The sequence below is a fragment of the Salvelinus alpinus genome, chromosome 15 (genome assembly GCF_045679555.1).
Source record: "Salvelinus alpinus chromosome 15, SLU_Salpinus.1, whole genome shotgun sequence".
Taxonomy (NCBI): Eukaryota; Metazoa; Chordata; class Actinopteri; order Salmoniformes; family Salmonidae; genus Salvelinus; species Salvelinus alpinus.
The window spans coordinates 44,319,396-44,344,855 of record NC_092100.1 but is presented as its reverse complement, the minus strand read 5'-3'; the positions used below and the strand labels follow the sequence as shown (position 1 = coordinate 44,344,855).

At 41.2% G+C, this 25,460-nt stretch overlaps 1 protein-coding gene across 4 annotated transcripts in view; it reads right to left on the bottom strand.

Moving 5' to 3' along the window:
• The window catches only part of LOC139540143 (casein kinase I-like), a 58,494-nt gene that overhangs the window by 17,333 nt on the left and 15,701 nt on the right, over positions 1-25,460 (bottom strand). For all 4 annotated transcript variants that reach the window (XM_071343727.1, XM_071343729.1, XM_071343728.1 and 1 more), the window contains exons 3-5: positions 16,624-16,971; positions 10,710-10,750; positions 10,379-10,448 (exon numbers count right to left, since the gene is read on the bottom strand). In XM_071343727.1, the coding sequence (XP_071199828.1) occupies positions 10,379-10,448; positions 10,710-10,750; positions 16,624-16,801 (289 nt within the window). In that variant the 5' untranslated portion in view covers positions 16,802-16,971. The remainder of the gene's footprint in view (positions 1-10,378; positions 10,449-10,709; positions 10,751-16,623; positions 16,972-25,460) is intronic.

Here is a 25,460-nt window from a genome sequence, read left to right as displayed (position 1 = left end):
AATATTTCATGTGGTGGTGCCTAACTGATGGAGCTTTAAAAAAAGCACATTGCATCCAAAAACACTGAAATAAAAAACTATTTGCAAAGACTATTTCAAATGTATACAGGCTGATATACACTGCGTGTACAAAACATTAGGAACAACTTCCTAATATTGAGTTGCACCCCCCTTTGCCCTCAGAACAGCCTCAATTCATCGGCACATGGACTCCACAATGTGTCGAAAGCGTTTCCCAGGGATACTGGCACATTCTTTGGGTGGTGGACCATTCTTGGTACACACAGGAAACTGTTCATCGTGAAAAACCCAGCAGCGTTGCAGTTCTTGACACACTAAAACCAGTGCACCTGGCACCTACTCCGCTTAAAGGCATTTAAATATTTTGCCTTGCCATTCACCCTCTGAATGGCACACATATGTCTCAAGGCTTAAAAGTCCTTCAAAACCTGTCTTCCCCCTTCATCTACACTGATTGAAGTGGATTTAACAGAACACATCAAATAAGATATCACAGCTTTCACCTGGATTCACCTGGTCAGTCTATGTCATGTAATGTTTTCTACACTCAGTGTAGATTAGCTAGCTGCTTTGCTGGTTAGTTATATATTTTCAAATGAGCTAACTTTGCTAGCTAAGTTTGCTAGCTGCATATGGCTGCTATTTGGATGTTTTTTCATGCAGCAAGAACAGCTACAACTGTTAAACTTCTTAGCTACCTATTTTCTCTGAAGCAATGTTCTAATCGCAAGCTGCAATTTACCAGGCTGGTTAGATAGTAGGGTTGGGCGGTATCCAGATTTTCACATCTTCATACCGTCCTTCTCTCACTCCGGGATTTACAGTATTACCGGCTTAGTACACAAGAGGGTGCCAAAAACGCAAAAAGAAAGCCCATTGGGCTCCATTACCAGAATGTTAACTAAATTAGCACAAGTAATAGCGAACTTCCATGGAACCTGCTAGCTAAATATGCTAACGAGTGCTAAGACAGGCAATCCTGCACATAAAAGTATACATATATATGTAGGAGCTATCGAATGTCATTTTTGGTGAGTTTGGACATTTACAAGCAAATGTGAACGAGAGACATTGTGCAAATGAACAGTACTGGCTCTGGAGGAGCATGTGTACAAGCTGTCTCTGTGTGGAGTCTAGAGTCGATAGAGCAACGGGCCTGCCTGCTCTGCTCGGAGAAGATGGGAGAGGAGCAGAGAGCAGATGGGCCAAGAACGGAGAGGAGAAAAAAACGCAAGGAAATCAAAAGATAGCAGTGGCATCTGTACAGATAACTCATCCAAAGGGTTTTGTAAAACTGCTTCTTATTGTAATTTCTGCTCGGCATCACACTAATTTTGTGCTTCAATTGCATTTCTCCACTCAGATGAGAATTGACGGACAGGTATTTTATCAGTAGACAGCGCTCTAATTTATGTGTAGCTACGTTTCTCTGGTAAAATGCAAGATTAACTTGAAAAAAAACATTAGGATATGTAGCTGGCTACATTCTTTCTATGATGAACAGAAATATGATGGCCATGCATAGGTTTAGCAAAAAAATATCTTGATTTTTCATTATAAGCTAATTTAGCCTACTCGTGTGGCTGTCAGTCAAATAGCATTGCACTTCTGTTGCACTTCATCTGATGAAAACGAAGCTATTTTCTGCCGAATGTGTAGCACTAATGTATTTTCTGTGAAGGAAAACTATAGTTGCACGTCCCTGATCACTCTATTGAAGTAAAAAAAAAAACACTTGACTTTCAATATAAAATGCGACCAGTCAATACCCAGCTGGACCCTGCTCCTGCTTTCTCCAGTTGTGCTATTTACAAAAAAACACGTGGTTGGCTTAACTTTTCTGGGGAACTACTGTAAGCTTCATAATGTAAAATAATGTGACAGGTGAAATGAAGAACGTGATCTGCTTAATCTAACATATTGCACGACTGCAGGTATTTACTTAAGTAGCTACAAATTTTAATATCAAATAAATAGTTTCAATGGTATTCACGGTATTGAAAAACCAATCCGTGGCTATTTCTATATACCACGGTATATGGTATATACCCCAAGCCTATTTGATAGATATAATTGCATTTAATTAACACAATGCAGGCTCCTCCCAGGCTGGTCAGTCTACTTAGAAACCTTACCAAGGCTGGTGGGCCTCAAAGCTAGCAGTTTCACCCGAAACCTCAGAGGCTGATCTATGTGCAAGGCTCCTCGGAGGCTGATCAGAGTAAATCAACATAAAAAGGTTCCTTGCAGGCTGGTCAGTGTAAATAGCAGCCTCGGCGGCTAGTCTATATTAAGCTTCCTCCAGGGCTGGTCAGTGCAAATAGGGGCCTCGTGGGTGGACTATAATAAAGCATTCTCGCAAGCTCGTCAGTGTTAATAGGAGCTTTTCTGGCCCATAAATAACGATGGCTCGTCTTTTTTTAAAGCAACGATTGTTCTATAAATGAACAAAAAAGTAAACGCAACATGCAACAATTTCAACGATTTTACTGAGTTATAGTTCATATAAGGAAATCATTCGATTTGAATTTAAATAAATTCATTAGGCTCTAATGGATTTCAGATCACTGGGCAGGTGCGCAGCCATGGGTGAGCCTGGAAGGGAATAGGCCCACCTCACTGGGGAGCCATGCACAGCCAATCAAAATCCGCCCGCCCCCCCAGGAAGATCCCGCGTCGGATGTGGAGGTCCTGGGCTGGCATGGTTACACGTGGTCAGCGGTTGTGAGGCTGATTGGATGTACTGCCAAATTCTCTAAAGCAAAATTGGAGGCGGCTTATGGTAAAGAAATGTACATTCAAGTCTCTGGCAACAGCTCCGTTAGACATTCCTGCAGTCAGCATGACAGTTACATGCTCCCTCACTTGAGACATCTGTGGCATTGTGTTGTGTGACAAAACTGCACATTTGAGTGTGGCCTTCATTGTTCCCAGCACAAAGTGCACCTGTGTAACGACCATGTGGTTTCATCAACTTCTTGACATGCCACACCTGTCAGGTGGATAGATTATCTTGACAAAGGAGAAATGCTCACAAACAGGGACGTAAACAAACTTATGCACAAAATTTGAGACAAATAAGCTTTTGTGTGTAACATTTCTGGGATGTTTTATTTCAGCTCATGAAACATGGGACCAACACTTTACATGTTGCGTTTATATTTTTGTTCGGTGTAAAACCAGGTATAAACAGACACATTGTGATCGGATTGTGATCAGACCTTGTAAGTGTAAACAGAGAAGATTTTGCCAATCAGGTCAAGATCAGGACGAAGGATGCATGTTAACGGCAGGTATAAACAGAGCTTCTGAAAGTTGTACATATTCAGAGCAAAAACCATGTCATGAGGTTGAAGGAATTATCCATAGAGCTCCAAGACAGGATTGTCGAGGCACAGATCTGGAGAAGGGTACTAAAAAAATTACTGCAGCATTGAAGTTCCGAGAACACAGTGGCCTCCAATTTTAAAATGGAAGACCCTTCCTAGAGCTGGTCAACCGGCCAAACTGAGCAATCGGTGGCGGAAGGGAGCTTGCCAAAAGGCACCTATAGGACTCTCAGAACATCAGGAACAAGATTCGCTGGTCTGATGAAACCATTCTGTCTGAATGCCAAGCGTCACATCTGGAGGAAATCTGGCACCATCCCTACGGTGAAGCAGGGTGGTTGCAGCTTCATGCTATGTGGATGTTTTTCAGCGGTAGGGACTGGGAGACTAGTCAGGATCGAGGGAAAGATGAACAGAGGAAAGTGCAGAGAGATCCTTGATGAAAACCTGCTCCAGAGTGTTCAGGACCACAGACTGGGGCGAAGGTTAACCTTCCAACAGGACAACAACCCTAAGCACATAGCCAAGACAACGCAGCTGTGGCTTCGGGAAAAGTCTCTGAATGTCCTTGAGTGGCCCAGCCAGAGCACGGACTTGATCCTGATCATACATCTCTGTAACGACCTGAAAATAGCTGTGCAGCGACGCTCCTCTTCCAACCTGACGGAGCGTGAAAGGATCTGCAGAGAAGAATTGGAGAAACTCCCCAAATACAGGTGTGCCAAGCTTGTAGCGTCATACCCAAGAAGTCTCAAGGCTGTAATCGCTGCCAAAGGTGCTTCTCCAAAGTACTGAGTAAAGGGTCTGAATACTTACATAAATGTAATAATTCCGGGGGGTTTTCTCAAAACTTCTTCCATTTAAAAATGGAGGCCACTGTGTTCTTGGGGACCTTCAATGCTGCAGTCATTTTTTGGTACCCTTCTCCAGATCTCTGCTTTGAGAAAGTCCTGTCTCGGAGCTCCACAGATAATTCCTTCAACCTCACGGCATGGTTTTTGCTCTGAATACGTACAACTTTCAGAAGCTGTTTATACCTGCCGTTAAACATGCATCCTTTGTCCTGATCTTGACCTGATTTGCAAAATGTTCACACACAAAAAAACTTGTTTTTTCTTTGTCATTATGGGGTATTGTGTAGATTGATGAGGGGGAAAAAATCATTTAATCCGTGTTAGAATAAGGGGTCTGAATACTTCTTGAATGCTAGTCAGCTCTGAGTCAAGTACCATTGGTATATGCGCATCAGGGTTAGGGTCAATTCCACAAATTCAATTCTAATTGAATTCTCTCTCCCTGTAAATTCAACATATTCAATTAAATTTCATCTGAATTCCAATGTTAGGTCAACTCCAAGAATTCAATTCCCAATTCAATATTATCCCCAACAAAACCACTAATTCCAATTTGAATTCAATCTCAGGCTTTCAGGCGGATCATGTCACTGTTTAGACAGAATAACTCATCAGGCCTGAGCAAGACTAAGAAAAGTAGACAATGAATGTAGGGTGTTCCAGAAAGAGTGGACATCGAAATATTTCTTTATTGAGGTATCAGGGAAAGCTGTGTGCTTAGTGTGCAAAGAGAGCATCGCTGTCTTGAAAGACTACAACTTGTCCCGACACTTCCAGACAAGGCATGCAGAGAAATATAGGAATGTCTTCTGAGCAGAGTGCATCGAACGAGTTGCTTTCTCAGTCGCAAAAGCAGCAAGGACTTTTCACAAAACTGCATTCAGCAATCGACGGAATTGCGAGAGCTAGCTATGTACTGTCCCAAAAAATTGCTAAACATAAGCCATTCGCTGAGGGTGAATTCATTAAAGAATGTTCAAATCAACTCTGCAGCAATACTTTGCCCCGACAAGAAAGAGCTGTTTGAAAATGTTTCCCTGTCAAGACAAACAGTGACACGGCGTGTTGAGGACATCGCAGAGAATATGGAACAGTTGAAAGACAAGGTAAAGGATTTCACCTATTTCTCCCTGGCCCTGGATGAGAGTAGTGATGCACGTGACACAGCACAGTTGTTGATATTCTTACGAGGCATAACCCCAGACGTTGAAATTACAGAGGAGCTTGCTTCAGTGCAGTCAATGAAGAGCCCAACCACAGGGAAAGATTTATTGGAGGTGGTCAATAAGTGTGTGGCGAAGCTGGGACTGAGTTTTATAAAATTATCCAGTTTGACCACTGATGGGTGCCCAAACTTGACTGGAAAAAACATTGGCCTTTTGAAAAGGATACAAGATCTGAGCTGAAACCAGATCAGAAAATGTTTTTCCTGCATTGAATTATTCATCAGGAGGTGCTCTGTAAATGTGCCTTGAAAATGAGCCATGTTGTGGACACAGTCACTAAAGTGGTAAACTTCATAAGAGCAAAATCTTAAAAACCACAGGCAGTTTGTCTCACTGTTGGAAGAGAGAGTCGGGCCATGCAGATCTCCCCTACCACACAAACGTGAGATGACTTTGAGGAAGGTGCTTAAAAAAGGAGTGGGACCTGATGTTGGAGATTTCATTTGCAAAAACTCAGCAAGGAAAATGTGGATTTCCCTCAACTGCAAGATAAAATAAAGTTGGCTGATTTTGCCTTCACCGTGGACATCATGGCCCTCATGAATGAACTGAATTCCAAACTACAAGAGAAGGGCCTTTTTGCACATCAGATGTACAGCCTGGTCAAAGCCTTCAAGGGAAAATTACTCCTCCTGACCCGCCAAGTAGAAGCCAACAATCACCCACTTTCTGACACCACTAGTCTGTTCCCTATCAGATGACCAGCGGGAGAAGTATACATCGCTGCTGCGTGCTTTGAACGGTGAGTTCTCGTCATTTGAGGATTTGAAAGTGTTGGAAAATGGCATGCTGTTGGTTTCCTCTCCTTTCACCTTCAATGTGGATAACATTCCCACTGACCTGCAACTTGAGCTTATCAATCTTCAGTCTGATGCAGTGAATGGAGAACTATTCAAAACAATGTCACTGACGAGGTTCTATGCATCTCTCGATGAACAAAACTTTCAGAAGATTAAGAGTCATGCTCAGAAGATGTTTGTACTGTTTGGGTCAACCTACGTATGTGATCAGACATTTTTCAGTGATGAAATATAACAAGTCAAGGCACAGATCATCTCTGACTGACACTCACCTTTCAGCAATCCTGCGCATAGCGACGTCAGAAACTATACCTGACTTCACTGCTCTAGTCAATGCCCATCAGAGACTTCACTCCTCACACTGATTTAAACTACTCAATGTAATGTAGAGCTCTCTCTCGTGTTTTTGTGCATACACCCATTAACAAGAGTTTTGTCCGTGGTGCTGAATGTACAGTGTACTTCTCCCTCCATGTAGTTCATTGCGTTTAATTATGAAAACACCTACCAAAAGGAGAACATGGATGTGGTTTATTTCTGTGCATGTTAAAAAAAGTAAAATAAGTAGCATATCTGGACAGATTTACAGTAGGTATACAGTTGAAGTCGGTAGTTTACATACACCTTAGCCAAAGCCATTTTTCACAATTCCTGACATTTAATCCTAGTAAGAACTCCCTGTTTTAGGTCAGTTAGGATCACTACTTTATTTTAAGAATGTGAAATGTCAGAATAATAGTAGAGAATTATTTATTTCAGCTTTTATTTCTTTCATCACATTCCAAGGTCAGAAGATTACATACACTCAATTAGTATTTGGTAGCATTGCCTTTAAATTGTTTAACTTGGGTCAAACGTTTTGTGTTGCCTTCCACAAGCTTCCCACAATAAGTTGGGTGAATTTTGGCCCGTTCCTCCTGACAGAGCTGGTGTAACTGAGTCAGGTTTGTAGGCCTCCTTGCTCGCACACGCCTTTTCAATTCTGCCAACAAATTGTCTATAAGATTGAGGTCAGGGCTTTGTGATGGCCACTCCAATACCTTGACTTTGTTATCCTTAAGCCATTTTGCCACAACTTTGGAAGTATGCTTGGGGTCATTCTCCATTTGGAAGACCCATTTACGACCAAGCTTCAACTTCCTGACTGACGTCTTGAGATGTTGCTTCAATATATCCACATAATTTTCCTACCTCATGATGCCATCTATTTTGTGAAGTGCACCAATCCCTCCTGCAGCAAAGCACCCCCACAACATGATGCTGCCACCCCCGTGCTTCACAGTTGGGATGGTGTTCTTCGCCTTGCAAGCATCCCCCTTTTTCCTCCAAACATAACGATGGTGATCATGGCCAAACAGTTCTATTTTTATTTCATCAGACCAGAGGACATTTCTCCAAAAAGTACAATCTTTGTCCCCATGTGCAGTTACAAACCGTAGTCTGGCTTTTGTATGGCGGTTTTGTAGCAGTGACTTCTTCCTTGCTGAGCGGCCTTTGTTATGTGGATATAGGACTCATTTTACTGTGGATATAGATACTTTGTACCCGTTTCCTCCAGCATCTTCACAAGGTCCTTTGCTGTTGTTCTGGGATTGATTTGCACTTTTCGCACCAAAGTACATTCATCTCTAGGAGACAGAACGCGTCTCCTTCCTGAGCGGTATGACGGCTGCGTGGTCCCATGGTGTTTATACTTGCAAACTATTGTTTGTACAGGTGAACGTGGTACCTTCAGGCGTTTGGAAATTGCTCCCAAGGATGAACCAGACTTGTGGAGGTCCACAATTTTTTTTCCTGGGGTCTTGGCTGATTTCTTTTGATTTTCCCATGATGTCAAGCAAAGAGGCACTGCATTTGAAGGTAGGCCTTGAAATACATCCACAGGTACACCTCCAATTGACTCAAATATGTCAATTAGCCTATCAGAAGCTTCTAAAGCCATAACAATTTTCTGGAATTTTCCAAGCTGTTTAAAAGGCACAGTCAACTTAGTGTGTTAACTTCTGACCCACTGGAATGTTGATATAGTGAATTATAAGTGAAATAATCTGTCTATAAACAGTTGGAAAAATTACTTGTGTCATGCACAAAGTAGATGTCCTAACCGACTTGCCAAAACTGTAGTTTGTTAACAAGTTTGGAGTGTGACTGTTTGAGGTTGTGGACAGGTGTCTTTTATACTGATAACAAGTTCAAACAGGTGCCATTAATACAGGTAACGAGTGGAGGACAGAGGAGCCTCTTAAAGAAGTTACAGGTCTGTGAGAGCCAGAAATCTTGCTTGTTTGTAGGTGACCAAATACTTATTTTCCACCATAATTTGCAAATAAATTAATAACAAAATCCTACAATGTGATTTTCTGGATTTTTTTCCCTCATTTTGTCTGTCATAGTTGAAGTGTACCTATGATGAAAATTACAGGCCTCTCTCATCTTTTTAAGTGGGAGAACTTGCACAATTGGTGGCTGACTAAATACTTTTTTGCCCCACTGTATGTATGTATGTATGTATGTATGTATATATATATATATTCGCCTCACTCACAGAGAAATAAGTAGTACTGCTCGGTTTTACACAGTCAAATGTAACAAATAACTCAAATTTTTATAAACTGTACATATGATACATTTGTGACATCTATATTATAATTGTTTTAATAAATAAATTCAATACAGTAATATGAGATCTGTACGCAAAACATTGACATTTTAGTCATTTATCAGGTGTGCTTATCCAGAGCGACATACAGTAAGTGCATTCATCTTAAGATAGCTAGGTGAGTCAACCACATATCACCGTCAAATATACAGCATACGGATATTATCCGCTCGTGTCTTTTTACTTTCGGTTTTGTACACTGGCTTCAAAACTAAATTTTCGGTTATTGCAAAGCCATTTCACAGCTGTTTAGATCATACAATGATTCTCATTTGGTCACAAACTGAAATTAGGTGAACATTATCGAATTTTAGCAACCAGATAATGGCAGAGGAATTTCTACATATTGCGCCTAGGAATTTTCTATTCTCCGTCTGCTTAGCTAACTTTTGTTTCAACCCTGACTTTGTATTAAAAATGTGACTGATACAACTCTGATGTACCCATTGATCGATTTATTAGTTAATTGATTAATGACACTTGCCAATGACAAGACCTTATATTTGAGATTTACATCTGCCTTCCCCCAACACTGACATTATCTCTGTCTAAACACTGGTCCTGTCAATGACCCACATGCAAAGGTAACACAGGAAGCTGTGTCACAACAGCTGTGCAAGTGTGAACAGACGGCACTTCCTGTGATTGTCTTCAGTGAATGGGGGGTTTCAAACAGAAAGCAGTCATCCCATATAGAACTGGACAACTGTTCAGAAAAATAGTAAAAAAGTGATTACCATCACATCAGACTTATCAAAAGATAATATAAAAAAGACAACTACAGCCAAATTTGTCAGACCTTTATTAAAAAAAAACAATTGGGTGTGATTGGTAAAATAGCGTAACTGTTAAAGGGAAGCGACAGCACACTCTCAGCAGCGTATTCAGGGAGACACCATGGCAACGTGTCGCCTCCCGCAGAGGTTCTGCAGGTGTCTCATCAACACCACAGGACCAGTGTTAATTTCTGTACCTGAGCAAGGAGACTGACAAGTGTGTAGGAAGTTCACTGACTGAAGTGTGACTGGTTGTGTATGTGAGGGAAAGGTAATGTATATGTGTAAGAGAAAGTTCTCAAGCTTTTTCCCAGGCAACCGTTCCAATCAGTAAACCACAACACGGAGAACCACAAAAAGACTGTACACCTGCACAACATTACCATGTCCTTGCAAGCCTAAATATTCTGGAGCGATATAATGCCTGAGATTCAGGTATTCTGCGTGAGCAACCGACAAGAGGCAACACACACACCCACATGCAGTAATTTATTCATATTGAGGGCCTTCACCCTATCAGACATAGAGGCACAGTGAAATTGATATAACAGGAGGGCTTGATAATTCTTCTTTTGTGTCACAGTTAACGGGCACAGTCTTTCTTCATACAAAACATCACCAATCTGAGGTGACCTCAAGTCAGTAGGAGTGATTAGTGAGCCAAGGAAGAGAGAGGATGGAGATAAATGTGGCAAACAGAGTGAAGGTCTTACCTGTGCTGCCTAATGTTTTGTAAAACCGGTACTCCAAATGCAGCTGTGGTGCCCTTGACTTTATTGGTTCCTGGAGGGGGAATACAGAAGGAAATACTTCAGTTGAAGGGGGGCTTTTCATTCACTACACGTCAAGAATAAGAAGTACACCTAAATAGGTACATTATTCAAATGAATTATCCTTCAACAAACTACTTTCAAATTCAGGTTTACAAACACATATATTTTTTTTTAAATAAAATATGTAAATAGGCTGTTCACTCGAAGTATGATTTTAAGAGCTGCTCATTGTGTCACCACAAATAATACAGAAATAAGAATACATACTTACCAATTTTATTGCAACATACTCATTGGTGTAGAGGTTTTTACCTAGAAAAAAAAGAAAAGGTTATTAGAAGGTTGGGTAAACTATTTCAAAAACAGATCCGAGGTCGCACCATAGAAATATAATAAATAGAACGGGCTTGGATGCTCTAACCCTGCTAATTTGACTGGCAAACTCATGGGTACAGTCACATTGGCTTCCTGGTATTGAAATGAAATCATTTCTATCAACTGATACGCGGAGTCGATTTTCACATCATAAGGAGCAACACCCCTCTACCACACCCACAAATCGGGGAAAATAAACACTCTTTCCCATTGCAAAAGAGCCAACTTTGTCGTCGTTTTTTTGTTAAACAGAAGTGGCAAAACATGCCCAAAGCTGCTGATTGAAAAAATTACACGTTTTTGCTGTGAGTCAATGGGGTAACCTAGGTAACCACAGCTTGTTTTCCCCACGGGCGGGCAAGGCCGAGACATTCTAATACTATGCTGGATTGCCATGGTAATGTAGACGCTAACCGATGTGGCTCATGCAATGGACTGTACTTTTTGTAATGTCAGTTGAGTTGACTCAACAAATCACAGCACAGATTGAAGGGTACACTTCCTGCTTTTACGTCCTGGCATGGGTACACTCAAAATGTCTGCCAGTACACCCATTATGCCATCATTGACTTGAATGGGGACGCACGTTATATTCATTATACTTCTATGGTGGTACATCCAGTGCAGCCACCAAGGAACCATCTTAACTCCCACAGCTCTAAGACACAAATAACAGTGATGACTGAACAAACAGTGACTGGAAGGTTCAGAGGCGTGTAAATTTGATAAATGCGGAGGTTTTCATTGGACAGTTGAGGTGAGGACAACCAGGAGCTTCTAATGCACAATTAGGCATCTGAATATGCCCCTTGTGCAATACCATGAACCCTATCATGCTTAGCCTATTAGGTGCACGTCTTGCACGAAACTACCAACTTCGGAGGATTTAATAAAACCAGTAACTTTGGGCCTCCATTTTACTCCAATTACCTGTCTCTTTGTCAGTAATTGGAGAGACTGTATGCCTTGCTCACTAAGTCATATCGCATTACAAAAGGTGTCATCTTGGAGAGAGAAGTGAAATGCATTTGTGGAGCAAACTGAGAATGAAAGAGCTAATGCCAACAGTGCAACACCAAATGGGAAAGTGAGAACATGGCTTGTGTTTTGATGTAATGATCCTGCGCAATAGCAGTGCAATGATACTTTATATAAATGTGGGGGAATACGTAGGTCAGTGGGAGAATATGTTTTATTGTAGAATTCAAATACTTAGCGTGGCACATCATTTCAGTTTATGTGTTTTGACATGCCAGGCTTAAAGGAAATATTCACCCATGTTGAATGTTATATCATACTTTGCCATCTCTGAACAATGTTCTATCGATTCCTGGAGTCATTTCATATTTATCTGAGCTCTTGCTGTTCATGAAGGCAGAAATACACCCTTTGCAACGTATGATCCAAAAGGTGTCATACCAGCTGCATTTCTGCCTGCTTGAAAGTACTATATTATTGAAAGCTTGACTGCTGACCAGCCAACATTTTTGGGACTGTATTTATAGTGGACTAATGAAAAAAATAATAACGAGATACTCAGAGGATTATTCCTTTACATTTCAAAGGGTACAAGGTTTAGTGTACACATGGAGGCTTCTTTCCTGGTTAACACCGGCTCCAAAAGACACCTTGTGACATTTGCTATTTTACAATCCTCCACGTTCAATGTTGAAATGCCAATGATTTGTGGTGAGGTCTCCTGATTAACAAAGTCAAATTTGATGAATTCTAGTCAGAAGAGAAGAATACAGGTCTGAATAACAACTCCCTCCCAAGACAGTTAGTATTCACATCTGCTTGTTAAGATGTCTTGCCCCTGTAGGATTATCTCTTCTCAACTTCAATCTAGCAACAGCAGTCCAGCATTCTAAATGTCAGGGCAATTTAGGCCATTCTTAAATTCCTCATAAGTGAGCAGATGAGCCTATGGAACCCAGCCACACTCAGGCTGAGTGACAACGCCACAGGCAAACTATAGGCCTCAGAGAACCTCTGACAGCTCAGCAGCACAGTTCATGCGTGGAGCATACCAGAGAACAGGCCACTCTCTCGCCCACCACCTCCTGGACTAATATCCACGTGGGAGGCAGCAGAGTAGAGGGGAGGAGAATCTCAGTCTCTCAACCAGTTTCAGAACAAACAGTTAAGCCTTTCTGGCTATAGCTCTTCATTTCATGGCTTCATGCTCCTCACTGTTCTGCTTGGAGAATATGTTCATTAGACAATCCAGAGATCTTAGTCAGTCACAGGCTACAGGTGATGTGAAATAGGCCCAATGAGCTTAAAGTATAAGCAAAAACCGGTTAAAAATAAAAAAAGATAGGTCTGCTATACTGTACCCAAATGAACAACATTGTCTCTTCTCTACAAAAGAACAGCCTCCTCCTATTTACCATGCAGGTACTGTATGTCCCTTTGCTGACTGGATTAAAAAGGAAATCTTATTATGAATTCTATTAGATTCTTTCAGCATACATGAAACAAGGCAACATTAACAGCCTATTCATGGGGAAAGAAGCAGAGGGGTCTTCTTATGAGCAGGCACACCCATGCATAAACTCAGGTAGGGTCGCACAGTTTGGGGAATATTCAGAAGTGGAAACTTTCTGTGGGAATTAACTGGAATATGGGAATATATGCAAAGTAATATTAATAACATTTAAAAAAGGTAGATATTTTTTTGCATTGGATATACAGTATTTACCATATCATAAGGAGACATAATTGCAAATGATTAAATCCTTCCAATAGAAACAAAAAAAACTATTTAGTTATGAATTGAACTTTAATTAAATGAGTTCACATGGGATGATTTCACTGAACAACAAAAGGGAATATTGAAGGATCCCTAATGATCCATCGCATCTCCTAAAAACATTTTCAACATACATAGTCTAGAAACTAAAGCTTTGGTTGTCTTCCTCTCAGGCTTCCATGTCTTCTTCCTGGACCTCCTCAATGTCCACCTCTTGAACATCTTGAACATCAGACTCATCTTCACTGTCACTTTCCAACCTTGTTGAGGATGGGTCATTGTCAAAAATTCTCAAAAAGCCTCAAATTTGACCGGATGGCCACCAATTTTTCAACCCTTGTATTGGTCAGCCTGTTGCGTGCTTTGGTGTGTGTGTGTTGCAAAACAAGGACCAGTTGTGCTCTGAGGTGACTGATGTTGGTGGGATTTGGAGGACGATGGAGGCAACAGGGGAAAGAGCCTCAGATCCACAAATTCCCTTCCACCAGTTGGCTAATGAGATACGTTGGCTCGACTGCCATACTGCATCTCCATCCCAAAGCCCTTGCTTGGAAGTGTACTTCGCCAGACTGCCAAGAACCTTGCCCACGTCCAGGTCAAGGTGGCAAGACACAGTAGTGATGACACCATAGGCCTTGTTGATCTCTGCACCAGACAGGATGCTCTTGCCAACATACTTGGGGTCCAACATGTACGATGTGGCGTGTATCTTCACGCTTTTTGATGTATTTCAGTACTGCAGGTTCCTCTGCTTGGAGCAACAGTGAAGTGGGCAGGGCAGAACAGACTTCTTCGCTTACATCTGCAAGCAGAGTCTGAACATCAGACAGGATGGCATCGTCTCCCTCAATCCGTGCAATGGCTACTGCTATAAGTTTCAGAAGTTTCAGGCTGCTTACCACTCACAAAATACATAATCCAGGATGATCCTCTTGATGGGGCTGTCCATATCGGCAGACTGTGATATGGCCATTTCTTGGAGAGACTCCTTCCCCTCCAGGAGACTGTCAAACATGATGACAACACCACCCCAACGGGTGTTGCTGGGCAGCTTCAAAGTGGTGCTCTTATTCTTCTCACTTTGCTTGGTCAGGTAGATTGCTGCTATAACTTGATGACCCTTCACATACTTAACCATTTCCTTGGCTCTCTTGTAGAGTGTATCCATTTGTTTTCAGTGCCATGATGTCCTTGAGGATGTCCTTGAGGAGCAGATTCAATGCATGAGCAGCACAGCCAATGGGTGTGATGTGAGGGTAGGACTCCTCCACTTTAGACCAAGCAGCCTCCATGTTCGCAGCAGTGTCTGTCACCAGTGCAAATACCTTCTGTGGTCCAAGGTCATTGATGACTGCCTTCAGCTCATCTGCAATGTAGAGACCGGTGTGGCTGTTGTCCCTTGTGTCTGTGCTCTTGTAGAATACTGGTTGAAGGGTGGAGATGTAGTTAATTATTCCTTGCCTAAAAAAACATTTGACCACCCATCAGAGATTGCAATACAGTCTGCTTTCTCTATGATTTGCTTCACCTTCACTTGCACTCTGTTGAACTCTGCATCCAGCAAATGAGTAGATAAAGCATGTCTGGCTGGAGGGGTGCACGCTGGGCAAAGAACATTCAGAAATCTCATCCAATACATATTGCCTGTGAGCATCGGAGGTGAAACAGTTGCATACACAGCTCGAGCAAGACATGCATCAGCATCTCTGACCATGTTCCTCCATTGAATCAAAAAAAACTTCTGATTCCAGGAGGACCATGAGCTGTTGCTATTGATAAGGTGTCTGATTCATCATTTTCACCTCAAATAGAAGTAGAGGGACTTCTGTCAGAGGTTGCTTGTTGTGAGCACTGAGGGAACTTTATGCACTTGGCCAGATGATTCTGCATCATTTCTGCATTCTTCACATATGATTTGGCACAGTATTTGCAAATGTACACAGCTTTTCCTTCTACATTAGATGCAGTGAAATGTCTCCACACATCAGCTAGTGACCGTGGCATTTTCCTGTAAAGATTAGAAAAAGAGTTTAAAAATATATATACAATTCCATGTACAGATAAATAGTTAAGCAGTTAGATTAAACAACTCCTTTGTAAGATAAATGTATTAAAATGAAACATGTATGGAAACAGGTGAATTAACACTCAGTTAGCAGGCTCAAGCAAGCTAATTTACCCACATGGTAGCAAAAACTAACTAGCAGAAATTGTTAACAAGTTAGAAATTATTTAAACACACTTTGCTGTAGGCTACTATTTACTAGTTTAAAAAAAAAGAATCACATGTCATGTAAAATATATTCACCCCACCCAGTATTGTAATCAAAACTTACCAGAAAACATGTAGTCCTTGGCTCAGACAGTGTAGTAGTGTGGGCTCAATAGCATCTCATTAGTGTTCAAGATCTTGAGAATCAGCTGTACATGTGATGGATGAGTGTACTGCACATGTGATGAAGAATTCACTGTGCATGCAGAGGGTTGCAATTCCATTGAATTGGGGATAGTTTAACCAAAATATGCCACAAGACCTAGAATTGCTTTATGTGTATCCCATAAAAAGGTTTACTGTTGTAAGCTAACTTTTTTGATGATTTACCGGGAAGTTTCCGACCTTAAAGGCTTAAAAATGTACCTGAGTTTAAGGTCACCTCAGGCTGCGAGGTGTCAGATGTGATAATGAGTTGTAGTAGAGGTGCAGGGGGATAGACATTCAGCTCTCAAAGTGAAGTAATTATCCACAACGAAAATGAAATGCATCTTATTTGCGCCAATGTAATCTGTCTCTCAATTCCAGTGTCCACAGCCTTTGCAGAGTAGCGGGGGCCTCACCTCATCATGAAACAGTGATTGCATCCAACTTTAATCATCGTGTTGAGATATGATAGCGAGGGTGAGAAGAGGGCACTGACTGTCATTAGGAATTCATCAATGAACAAGATTTTACATTTCCAAGAGGAATGTAACAGAGGCCCAAAATTGTAAAACCAGTCTTCATACATACACCAAAAAAAGGTCCAAACTTATTCTTGAAAGGGTGGCGAGTTCTTACCGAGCTTCAGCTCTCCAAAGTTACCACAGCCAATCTTCTTGCCCACACGGAAGTTGGGCCCAACCATGAGCACTCCGGAGGAGCCTGATCCCGAGGGGCGCGAGTGCCCGCTGCGCCCCTGACCCGCCTTGCTGCTGCGCGCCGGTCGCTCACCCTCTTTTTCCCGTGGGTGCTCCATGGCTCAAAATGCCCCCCAGAGGACACAAGGCACAGGGAGATGGTGCGCTCCCTGTCAGGGGCTGCTCCTCAGCTGGGCAAAGGGGCCGGGGCACCGGGCTCTGCCTCTGCCCAGCCCCGTCACTGCGACCTCGACATTGGGGTAGGGGAGCGAGAGCTTTCACAGGTATCCTGGAAACAAGGAAAAAGGAAATGTCAGAAATTGACCAATTTAAATGTCCTGCTGAGATAAGCTATGGAGTGACTAGGTAGTGAGAAACCATGACAACCCCACCACACAAGGACCTGCAGGATAAAAGAACTCTACAAAAAAAAGAGTAACAAAATCAGACCACTTTTACTAGAGTAGCCTACATATACCGTGGAGTCCTAAATTGATACTATCAGGATACTGAAAATTGTGAAAATTGTGATGAGGGAGCTTATGGCTGGGCGATATCAAATTAATTCAAATGTATGTTTTTCCGTGCTATTCCAAGAATCAAGGTTTTGTTATTTTTCGTTTTTATGTCCGCTTGTTCTCATGTTGTATTTTTGGTCTAGACTCCGTCGCTCCTCTGTGCACCTTCCCCATTTACACCAGAGATCTGTATATAATGACGAGATGTACAGTACCATTCAAAAGTTTGGACACACTTACTCATTCAAGGGTATTACATTTATTTTTTACATTGCAGAATAATAGTGAAGACATCAAAACTATGAAATAACACACATGGAATCATGTAGTAACCAAAAAAAAGTGTTAAATCAAAATCGAAATATATTTGAGATTTTTCAACGTAGCCACCTTTTGCCTTGATGACAGGTTTGCACACTCTTGGCATTCTCTCAAATCAGCTTCACCTGGAATGCTTTTCCAATAGTCTTGAATGAGTTTCCACATGTGCTGAGCACTTATTGCCTTCTTTTCCTTCACTCCGCAGTCCAACTTATACCAAACCATCTCAATTGGGTTGAGGTCGGGTGATTGTGGAGGCCAGGTCATCTAATGCAGCACTCCAATCTCCTTCTTGATCAAATAGCCCTTATATACCCTGGAGGTGTGCTGGGTCATTGTCCTGTTGAAAAACAAATGATAGTGGGACTAAGCGCAAACCAGATGGGATGGCGTATTGCTGCAGAATGCTGTGGTAGCCATGTTGGTTAAGTGTACCTTGAATTCTAAATAAATCCCTGACTGTCACCAGCAAAGCTCCCCCACACCATCACACCACCTCCTCCATGCTTCACGGTGGGAACCACACATGCGGAGATAATCCGTTCACCTACTCTGCGACAGACCAAAAGGACAGATTTCCACCAATCTAATGTCCATTGCTTGTGTTTCTTGGCCCAAGCAAGTCTTCTTCTTATTGGTGTCCTTTAGTAGTGGTTTCTTTGCAGCAATTCAACCATGAAGACCTGATTCATGCAGTCTCCTCTGAACAGTTGATGTTGTGTCCATTACTTTGAACTTATCCTCTGCAGAGGTAACTCTGGGTCTTCTATTCCTGTGGCGGTTCTCATGAGAGCCAATTTTATCATAGCGCTTGATGGTTTTTGTGACTGCACTTGAAGAAACGTTCAAAGTTGTTGAAATTTTCCGGATTAACTGACCTTCTTGAAGTAATGATGGACTGTCGTTTCCCTTTGCTTATTTGAGCTGTTCTTGCCATAATATGGACGGTCTTGAACCAAATAGGACTATCTTCTGTATACCCCCCTACCTTGTCACAACACAACTGATTGGCTCAAACGCATTAACGAAATAAATTCCACGAATTTACTTTAACTTCTTTTATATAGGGGGCAGCATTTTCACTTTTGGATAGATTGCGTGCCCATAGTGAACTGCCTCCTATATATGCATATTATTATTACTATTGGATAGAAAACACACTGAAGTTTCTAAAACTGTTTGAATGATGTCTGTGAGTATAACAGAACTCATATGGCAGGCAAAAACCAGAGAAAAAATCCAAACAGGAAGTGAGAATTCTGAGAGTGGTCGATGTTAAAGTCATCGCCTATTCAATTCCCTGTAATATATGGATCTGTTTGCACTTTCTACGCCTTCCACTAGATGTCAACAGTCAGTAGAACGTGGAATGAAGCTTATGCTGTGTTGTGGGACCGGATGGGAGGTGTTTGAGTCAGTGGTCTGGCAGAGTGCCAGTTCTTGGTCACGCACTTTCCTCATGATATCGTCATGCGTTCCATTACTTATAGAGACTGAAAAGAATGCTCCGGTTGGAACATTATTTGATATATATGATAACAACATCCTGAAGATTGATTCTCTACTAAGTTTGACCAGTTTATTCGACTTGTAATATAACTTTTTGAAGTTTTCGTCCAACGTTTGCCTGCATCTGCGCGAGCGTTTGGACATGTGTACTACACATGCTAGCAAAATTAGCTAATTGGACATAAGTAATGGACATTATTGAACAAAACAACGATTTATTGTGGAACTAGGATTCCTGGCACTGCATTCTGATGAAGATAATCAAAGGGAATATTTATGATGTAATTTCATATTTCTGTTGACTCCAACATGGCGGAGAAATTTTGTTAAATCTGAGCGCCGTCTCAGATTATTGCATGGTGTACTTTTTATTAAAGTTTTAAAAAGATCTGACACAGCGGTTGCATTAAGAACAAGTGTATCTTTAATTATATGTAAAACATGTATCTTTCATCAAAGTTTATGATGAGTATTTCTGTTATTTGACGTGGCTCTCTGTAATTACTCCGGATATTTTGGAGGCATTTCTGAACATGGCGCCAATGTAAACCGAGATTTCTGGATATAAATATGCACATTATCGAACAAAACATAAATGTATTGTGTAACATGATGTCATATGAGTGTCATCTGATGAAGATGTTCAAAGGTTAGTGATTATTTTTATCTCTATTTCTGCTCTTTTTACTACTATATTTTTCTGGGAAAATGGCTGTGTTTTTCTGTGGTTATGTACTGAGCTAACATAATTGTTTGGTGTGCTTTCACCATAAATCCTTTTTGAAATCAGACATGTTGGCTGGATTCACAACATGTGTAGCTTTAATTTGGTTTCTTTCATGTGTGATTTCATGAAAGATTGATTTTTATAGTAATATATTCGAATTTGGCTCGCTACATTGTTTTCTTGATTTTGGCCAAGTGGGACGCTACCGTCCCACCTATCCTAGAGAAGTTAAACAAGGCACACCTGTTAATTGAAATGCATTCCAGGTGACTACCTCATGAAGCTGGTTGAGAGAATGCCAAGAGTGTGAAAAGCTGTCATCAAGGCAAAGGGTGGCTATTTGAAGAATCTCAAATATATTTTGATTTAACACTTTTTTGGTTACCACATGATTTCATGTGTGTTATTTTTATGTTTTCACTATTATTCTACAATTTAGAAAATAGTCCAAACTTTTGACTGGTACTGTAGATATATATTTTCACACACTTGAAGTACAAAAATAAAAAATGTTGGTGGTGAAATCATAAGGAAGGCTTACTATTAACAATAAGGACCAAAATGGGCATACAGCCTGAGATTCCCAACGGTGTGACAGGAAGATGGTGTCACATCAGAGGAAATAGCGGTCACTCCAGGGGACATAACCTATTAATAAACTTTTAAACAAGTCTAAACATTTCATTATAATCAAATAACACTTACTTGCATTAGACCTATTTGTATCCTGTTGCAATTTTGATGCTTTTAAGTGATTCTGAGTGCAATATTTATGTATTCATTCTCCCATGCCTGGTTTCTCACTCTCTGCAACCTCTGCGTCTGTCTCTGCCCTCTGGGGGGGGGGGGGGGGGGGTCTAGTTTTTCGTGCAGGCAGACATTGTGGAATGGCTGTGATGCTCCCATTCCTGGTTCTCACTCCCTGCATTATAACATCCATCCCCTTGGTCCCTTTATGTCTGTCCTACCAGTTTCCCTTTTCCTGACCGATTGGCATACGTGATCTACCCTGGGAGCCCTTATCAGCCGTGCCTCTTTTGGAGACAGAGCAGGGGGGAACAACCTGGTTAAACCTGCCATATTCTTGTCCCAAAGATTAAGCCAAGTCTAAATACACATGGCCGGTACAGTGAAACTTTGCATGGCTCATTAAATCAGTTAAGGTTCCATTAAATCGCTCCAATGTTACTTGGATAACTGTGGCAATTGTAGCGCTAAGATATGCCAACAAGTGCTGGCCCAAAACCGATACGGGGACCCTTCGTGGCACTGGTGTCTCATTCGAATGTCTGCCCTATCAACTTTCAATGGTACTTTGTGCCTACCATGGTGACGACTGATAACGGAAAAATCAGGGTTCGACAGAGTAGAGGGAGCCTGAGAAACGGCTAGCACATCAAAGGAAGGAAGCAGGCACGGAAATGAGCCACTCCCAATTCGGGGAAGTAGTGACAAAAAATAATAATACAGGACTCTTTGGAGTCCCTGTAATTGGAATGAGTACACTTCAAATCCTTAAATGAGGATCCATTACTGATGTTTAGGACTGATGTTTAGAAACATTTTTACAGTGGTCAAAAACTTCTGAAAGTGTCATTATGTTTTAACTGTAAAATTTGACTGCCTGTTGTGTATTGCCCATCGGTGTGACAATGTCCTATGGGGTGACGCCAATAAATGAAGAAAAAAAAAAAGGTGTAATCTTGGACAAAATGTAAAAGACATTGTCAAGCATGAGGCAGGTAACATTATAATAATACACAAGTAAGATAATTGCTTTAATCTAAGTTCAGTGAAATTACTGTGAATCTTACACAACATTTTTGTAAAGCTTTACACTCGGTTATCATCATTATACAAGAAAATTGTGTGTTTTTCATTTGAAATGCCGGAATATGATTAATGATTTAAAGACAGAAGTAACTAATGAGTAAAATAATTCTTATTTTGGAAACAAACCATTAAATTAAAATGATTTGTAATGTCACACCAGAGGACAAATTCAAGGCACTAATACAGGTTCATTAAACTGGATATAAACTCAAAATTGAAAGAGGCTATATAACATTGAGTTGTAACTCTTTTTAAAAACCTTTAGTTTTGGCCATATGGCAACTACCCGTGTACAGTTTCAAACTATACTTTGGCTCACATTGATGAATTCCTATTCATTATGCTGTAAACATTAGCCTTAGCATTCAACTGTAGATCATGGTCCTTGACATCAAGCTACAACTAGAAACCAGGAACTGTGTTTTAAATATATCCACGAGTGACCTTGTGTGTCTGTAGAGGCAAAGCTACAGGACCTTTGCTCTAACATGGAGGGTATAACTGCCATGAAGATAGTCACTAATATTATTCAAATGTAATATATTTTTAAATATAGTGTAGGCCTATTTGTAACTTTTATGTAGGCTACCTACCCAGTGAGGGTTTAGGCTATTAACTACAGCCATTACACTGAGTTTACAAAACAATTAAGGACATCTGCTCTTTACATGACAGACTGACTGGGTGAATCCAGAAGAAAACTATGATCCCTTATTGATGTCGACTGTTAAATCCACCTCAAATCAGTGTAGATGAAGGGGAGGAGACGGGTTAAAGAAGGATTTTTAAGCCTTGAGACATGGATTGTGTATGTGTGCCATTCAGAGGGTGAATGGGCAAGACAAAAGATTTAAGGGCCTTTGAACCGGGTGTGGTAGTAGGTGCCAGGCGCACCGGTTTGTCAGGAACTGCAACGCTGCTGGGTTCTTCACGCACAACAGTTGCAAGAATGGTTCAAAACCCAAAAGGCATCCATCCAAATTGACAACTGTGGGAATCATTGAAGTCAACATGCGCCAGCATCACTGTGGAATGCTTTCGACACCCTGTAGAGTCCATGCCCCAACGGATTGAGGCTGTTCTGAGGGCAAAAAGGGGTTCAACACAATATTAGTAAGGTGTTTTTAATGTTTGGTATACTCAGTGATATGTCTACATACCAAGTGCATACATTTCCCCCCATACATTAATGAATTAGCCTACACCCACATACATTTTTGGGAATAAACCAAGCCTCAGTAAATCATGATGGTTTATGTTACCGTTGCCACTACTAACCCTAAATGAAACATTGCAGGACAGGTCTCACCAACCTGCAGAGAACAGTAGGCATTTGGTTAATAATTCATGGAAGAAAGTCAACGTCTTCAGATCCCCTTTCATTTCCCACAATTGTCTGCTCCATTTCCCTCTGACAATGACAGGAGAGGGCCTTGGTGCTGGAGTATGGCAATCTGTCACTGTTCTCCACAATGTGGGTCGGTTATCGCTCTCAGTGACTGGGATCGCACAAATTAGTCCGGCTTCCTATGAGATATTTCCTGCGCCTGGATCAAAGAGTTTCTATCCGCAGAGGAAAAGTGATAGATGGGGAAAAAAAGCACAGTCGCTGTGAGATGGCCATCAGAAGACAAAGATAGCTTTCTGTGCTTCCTGCACCCTAGACGCAAGACCTTCAAACCTTTGTTTCACTGAGGCCATAACAGTTTGTTACAAAGCTTGGAAGCCCTCATCTAAAAGTAAAACGATACTCGTGCTCGGTTCGCATCCGACAGTGACTGCCCAGCAAGGCATTTTTCCTTCATTGTCTATGAAAATCATTGATGGAAAGGAGTTAGACAGCCACGTCAATCAAACTAGTGCAAATAACCCTTGATGTGCAATATCCAATCAGACCTGGGGTCACAGAGCTTGGACATAATAAACACAAAAGGTACTCAGCATAGAGGGGCTTCTTGAATAATTTAAACCCGTAAAAGGTTGAGTTGGGATTCACCAGTCAAGTGGGGGGAGGGGAGGTGGATACAAACCGTTAAACACACGAGTTGAACAAGTGGCCATTATATCAGCTCCCCTTCCAGTTTACTACACTTGAGACCATTCACACTTCAACAAATAGTTTACTGGTAATGTGGAGGAAAGCTTTGGTAAAAAAGCAGTCCTGCAGCAGTCTAATACTGGAGGAGATTACAGAGTTTGACTAGCCTATTTCTTTAAGGGTTGTTTTCAGAGCGGTCATGTTCCATGTGCACTAATTCAAGACATTCTAGAACTTCATTACTACTTTTCAGGGTCCTACCATTTCTATTTTTTCAGTTCTTTGGAGTAACAGAGCTGTGAATTGGAGATGGAGGGAGATTTTACACCTCACTCCAGTTAGAGCCCAGTGAAAAGAGGTAGATGTTTTCTTATGGTAGGACAATAAACAAAAGTACAGGGGAAGGTGTTTTAAATGTCATTGTGAGAATAAAGGCTGTTATTTCAATATAGAGAGTGTGTGTGGTGTGTGTGTGTCTCGCCTGTGGTAGCAAAGTCACTGATTCACACCATCCTCTCTCTACCGGCTGTTATGCAAATTCCAGCTCTGTGCACGTCGCACACTTCATGGCTAAGCCTACAATAGTGTGTGGAAAGTCAGGGATTAAATCGCTCAGTGTGACACAGTGTGTGTGTTTTTCTAATGCATTCTCTCTCTGCCTGAATAAATGTGTATTATTTTTCATCTAGCTGTGCTAAATCAAATGTAACGTCACAGTCATGGAGTGAAGTCGTTATGCAAACATGTTACAATTGACAACGCAAACTAAGAAAAATGAACAAATAAAATATACAATACAATTCATTCACAACTTCAACAGAATGAAGGGTTCTGTTAGATTTGGGCCTTCCCGGGGCCTCCTTGTAGACAGTATTTTGTAGATGGTAGAGAGCAAGTCTTGGTGTCATTTTAAACTTTACTGTGTGCTCTGGAATATATGTTAGGCATATTGGTTTATAAAGAGTGGTTTCAACGAAATTCCTACTACGATAGTGTTTCCCCTATATTCCTTTATTAGCAGCCGCCACTGCTAATATCATATATGTGGAAAAAGGAAAAAAATCTGGATGTAAAATGTTCAGTGTAAACTTAAAATGATAAAACCAGAAAGTATGTAGAAAAGAATGGACAGTTATGGAATAAAATAGCATGGGGGCCCCACTGACTTTGTTAAAATGTTTAAGTCAATCAGACCGCATTAGAAAACCACAAGACATGGCAAAAATTGTAGAATTGCAGGAAATTAGCTTTAAAATGTATTTTTTATCTCAGCCCCATGACAAAATAGAAATGCAGGTAACTAGCTATAAAACTGGATAAAAGTTTTTTTTTTTTTACATTTAAAAACTCAGTCAATGACAAAATGTATTGAATTGAAGGAAATTAACTTTTAAAAAAGGTTACATTTTGTGTCTGCGGCCAAGAGGACGGTTTCAAAAGATTTAATCTCCAGTTTTCTGGAACAGAATTTTTTTAACGGTTTTTGTACTTTTTCCTCCCAAATTTCGTGATATCCAAATTGGTAGTTATAGTCTTGTCATGTCGCTGCAACTCCCCTACGGATTCGGGAGAGGTGAAAGTTGAGAGCCATGTGTCCTCCGAAACATGACCCTGCCAAGCCGCACTGTTCGCTTAACCCGGAAGCCAGCCACACAAATGTGTCGGAGAAAACACCGTCCAGCTGGCGACAGAAGTCAGCTTACAGGCGCCCGGCCCAATTGTGCCCCGCCTCATGGGTCTCCCAGTCATGGCCGGCTGTGACACAGCCTGGGATCGAACCCAGGTCTGTAGTAGCGCCTCAAGGACTGCAAAGCAGTGCCTTAAACCACTGC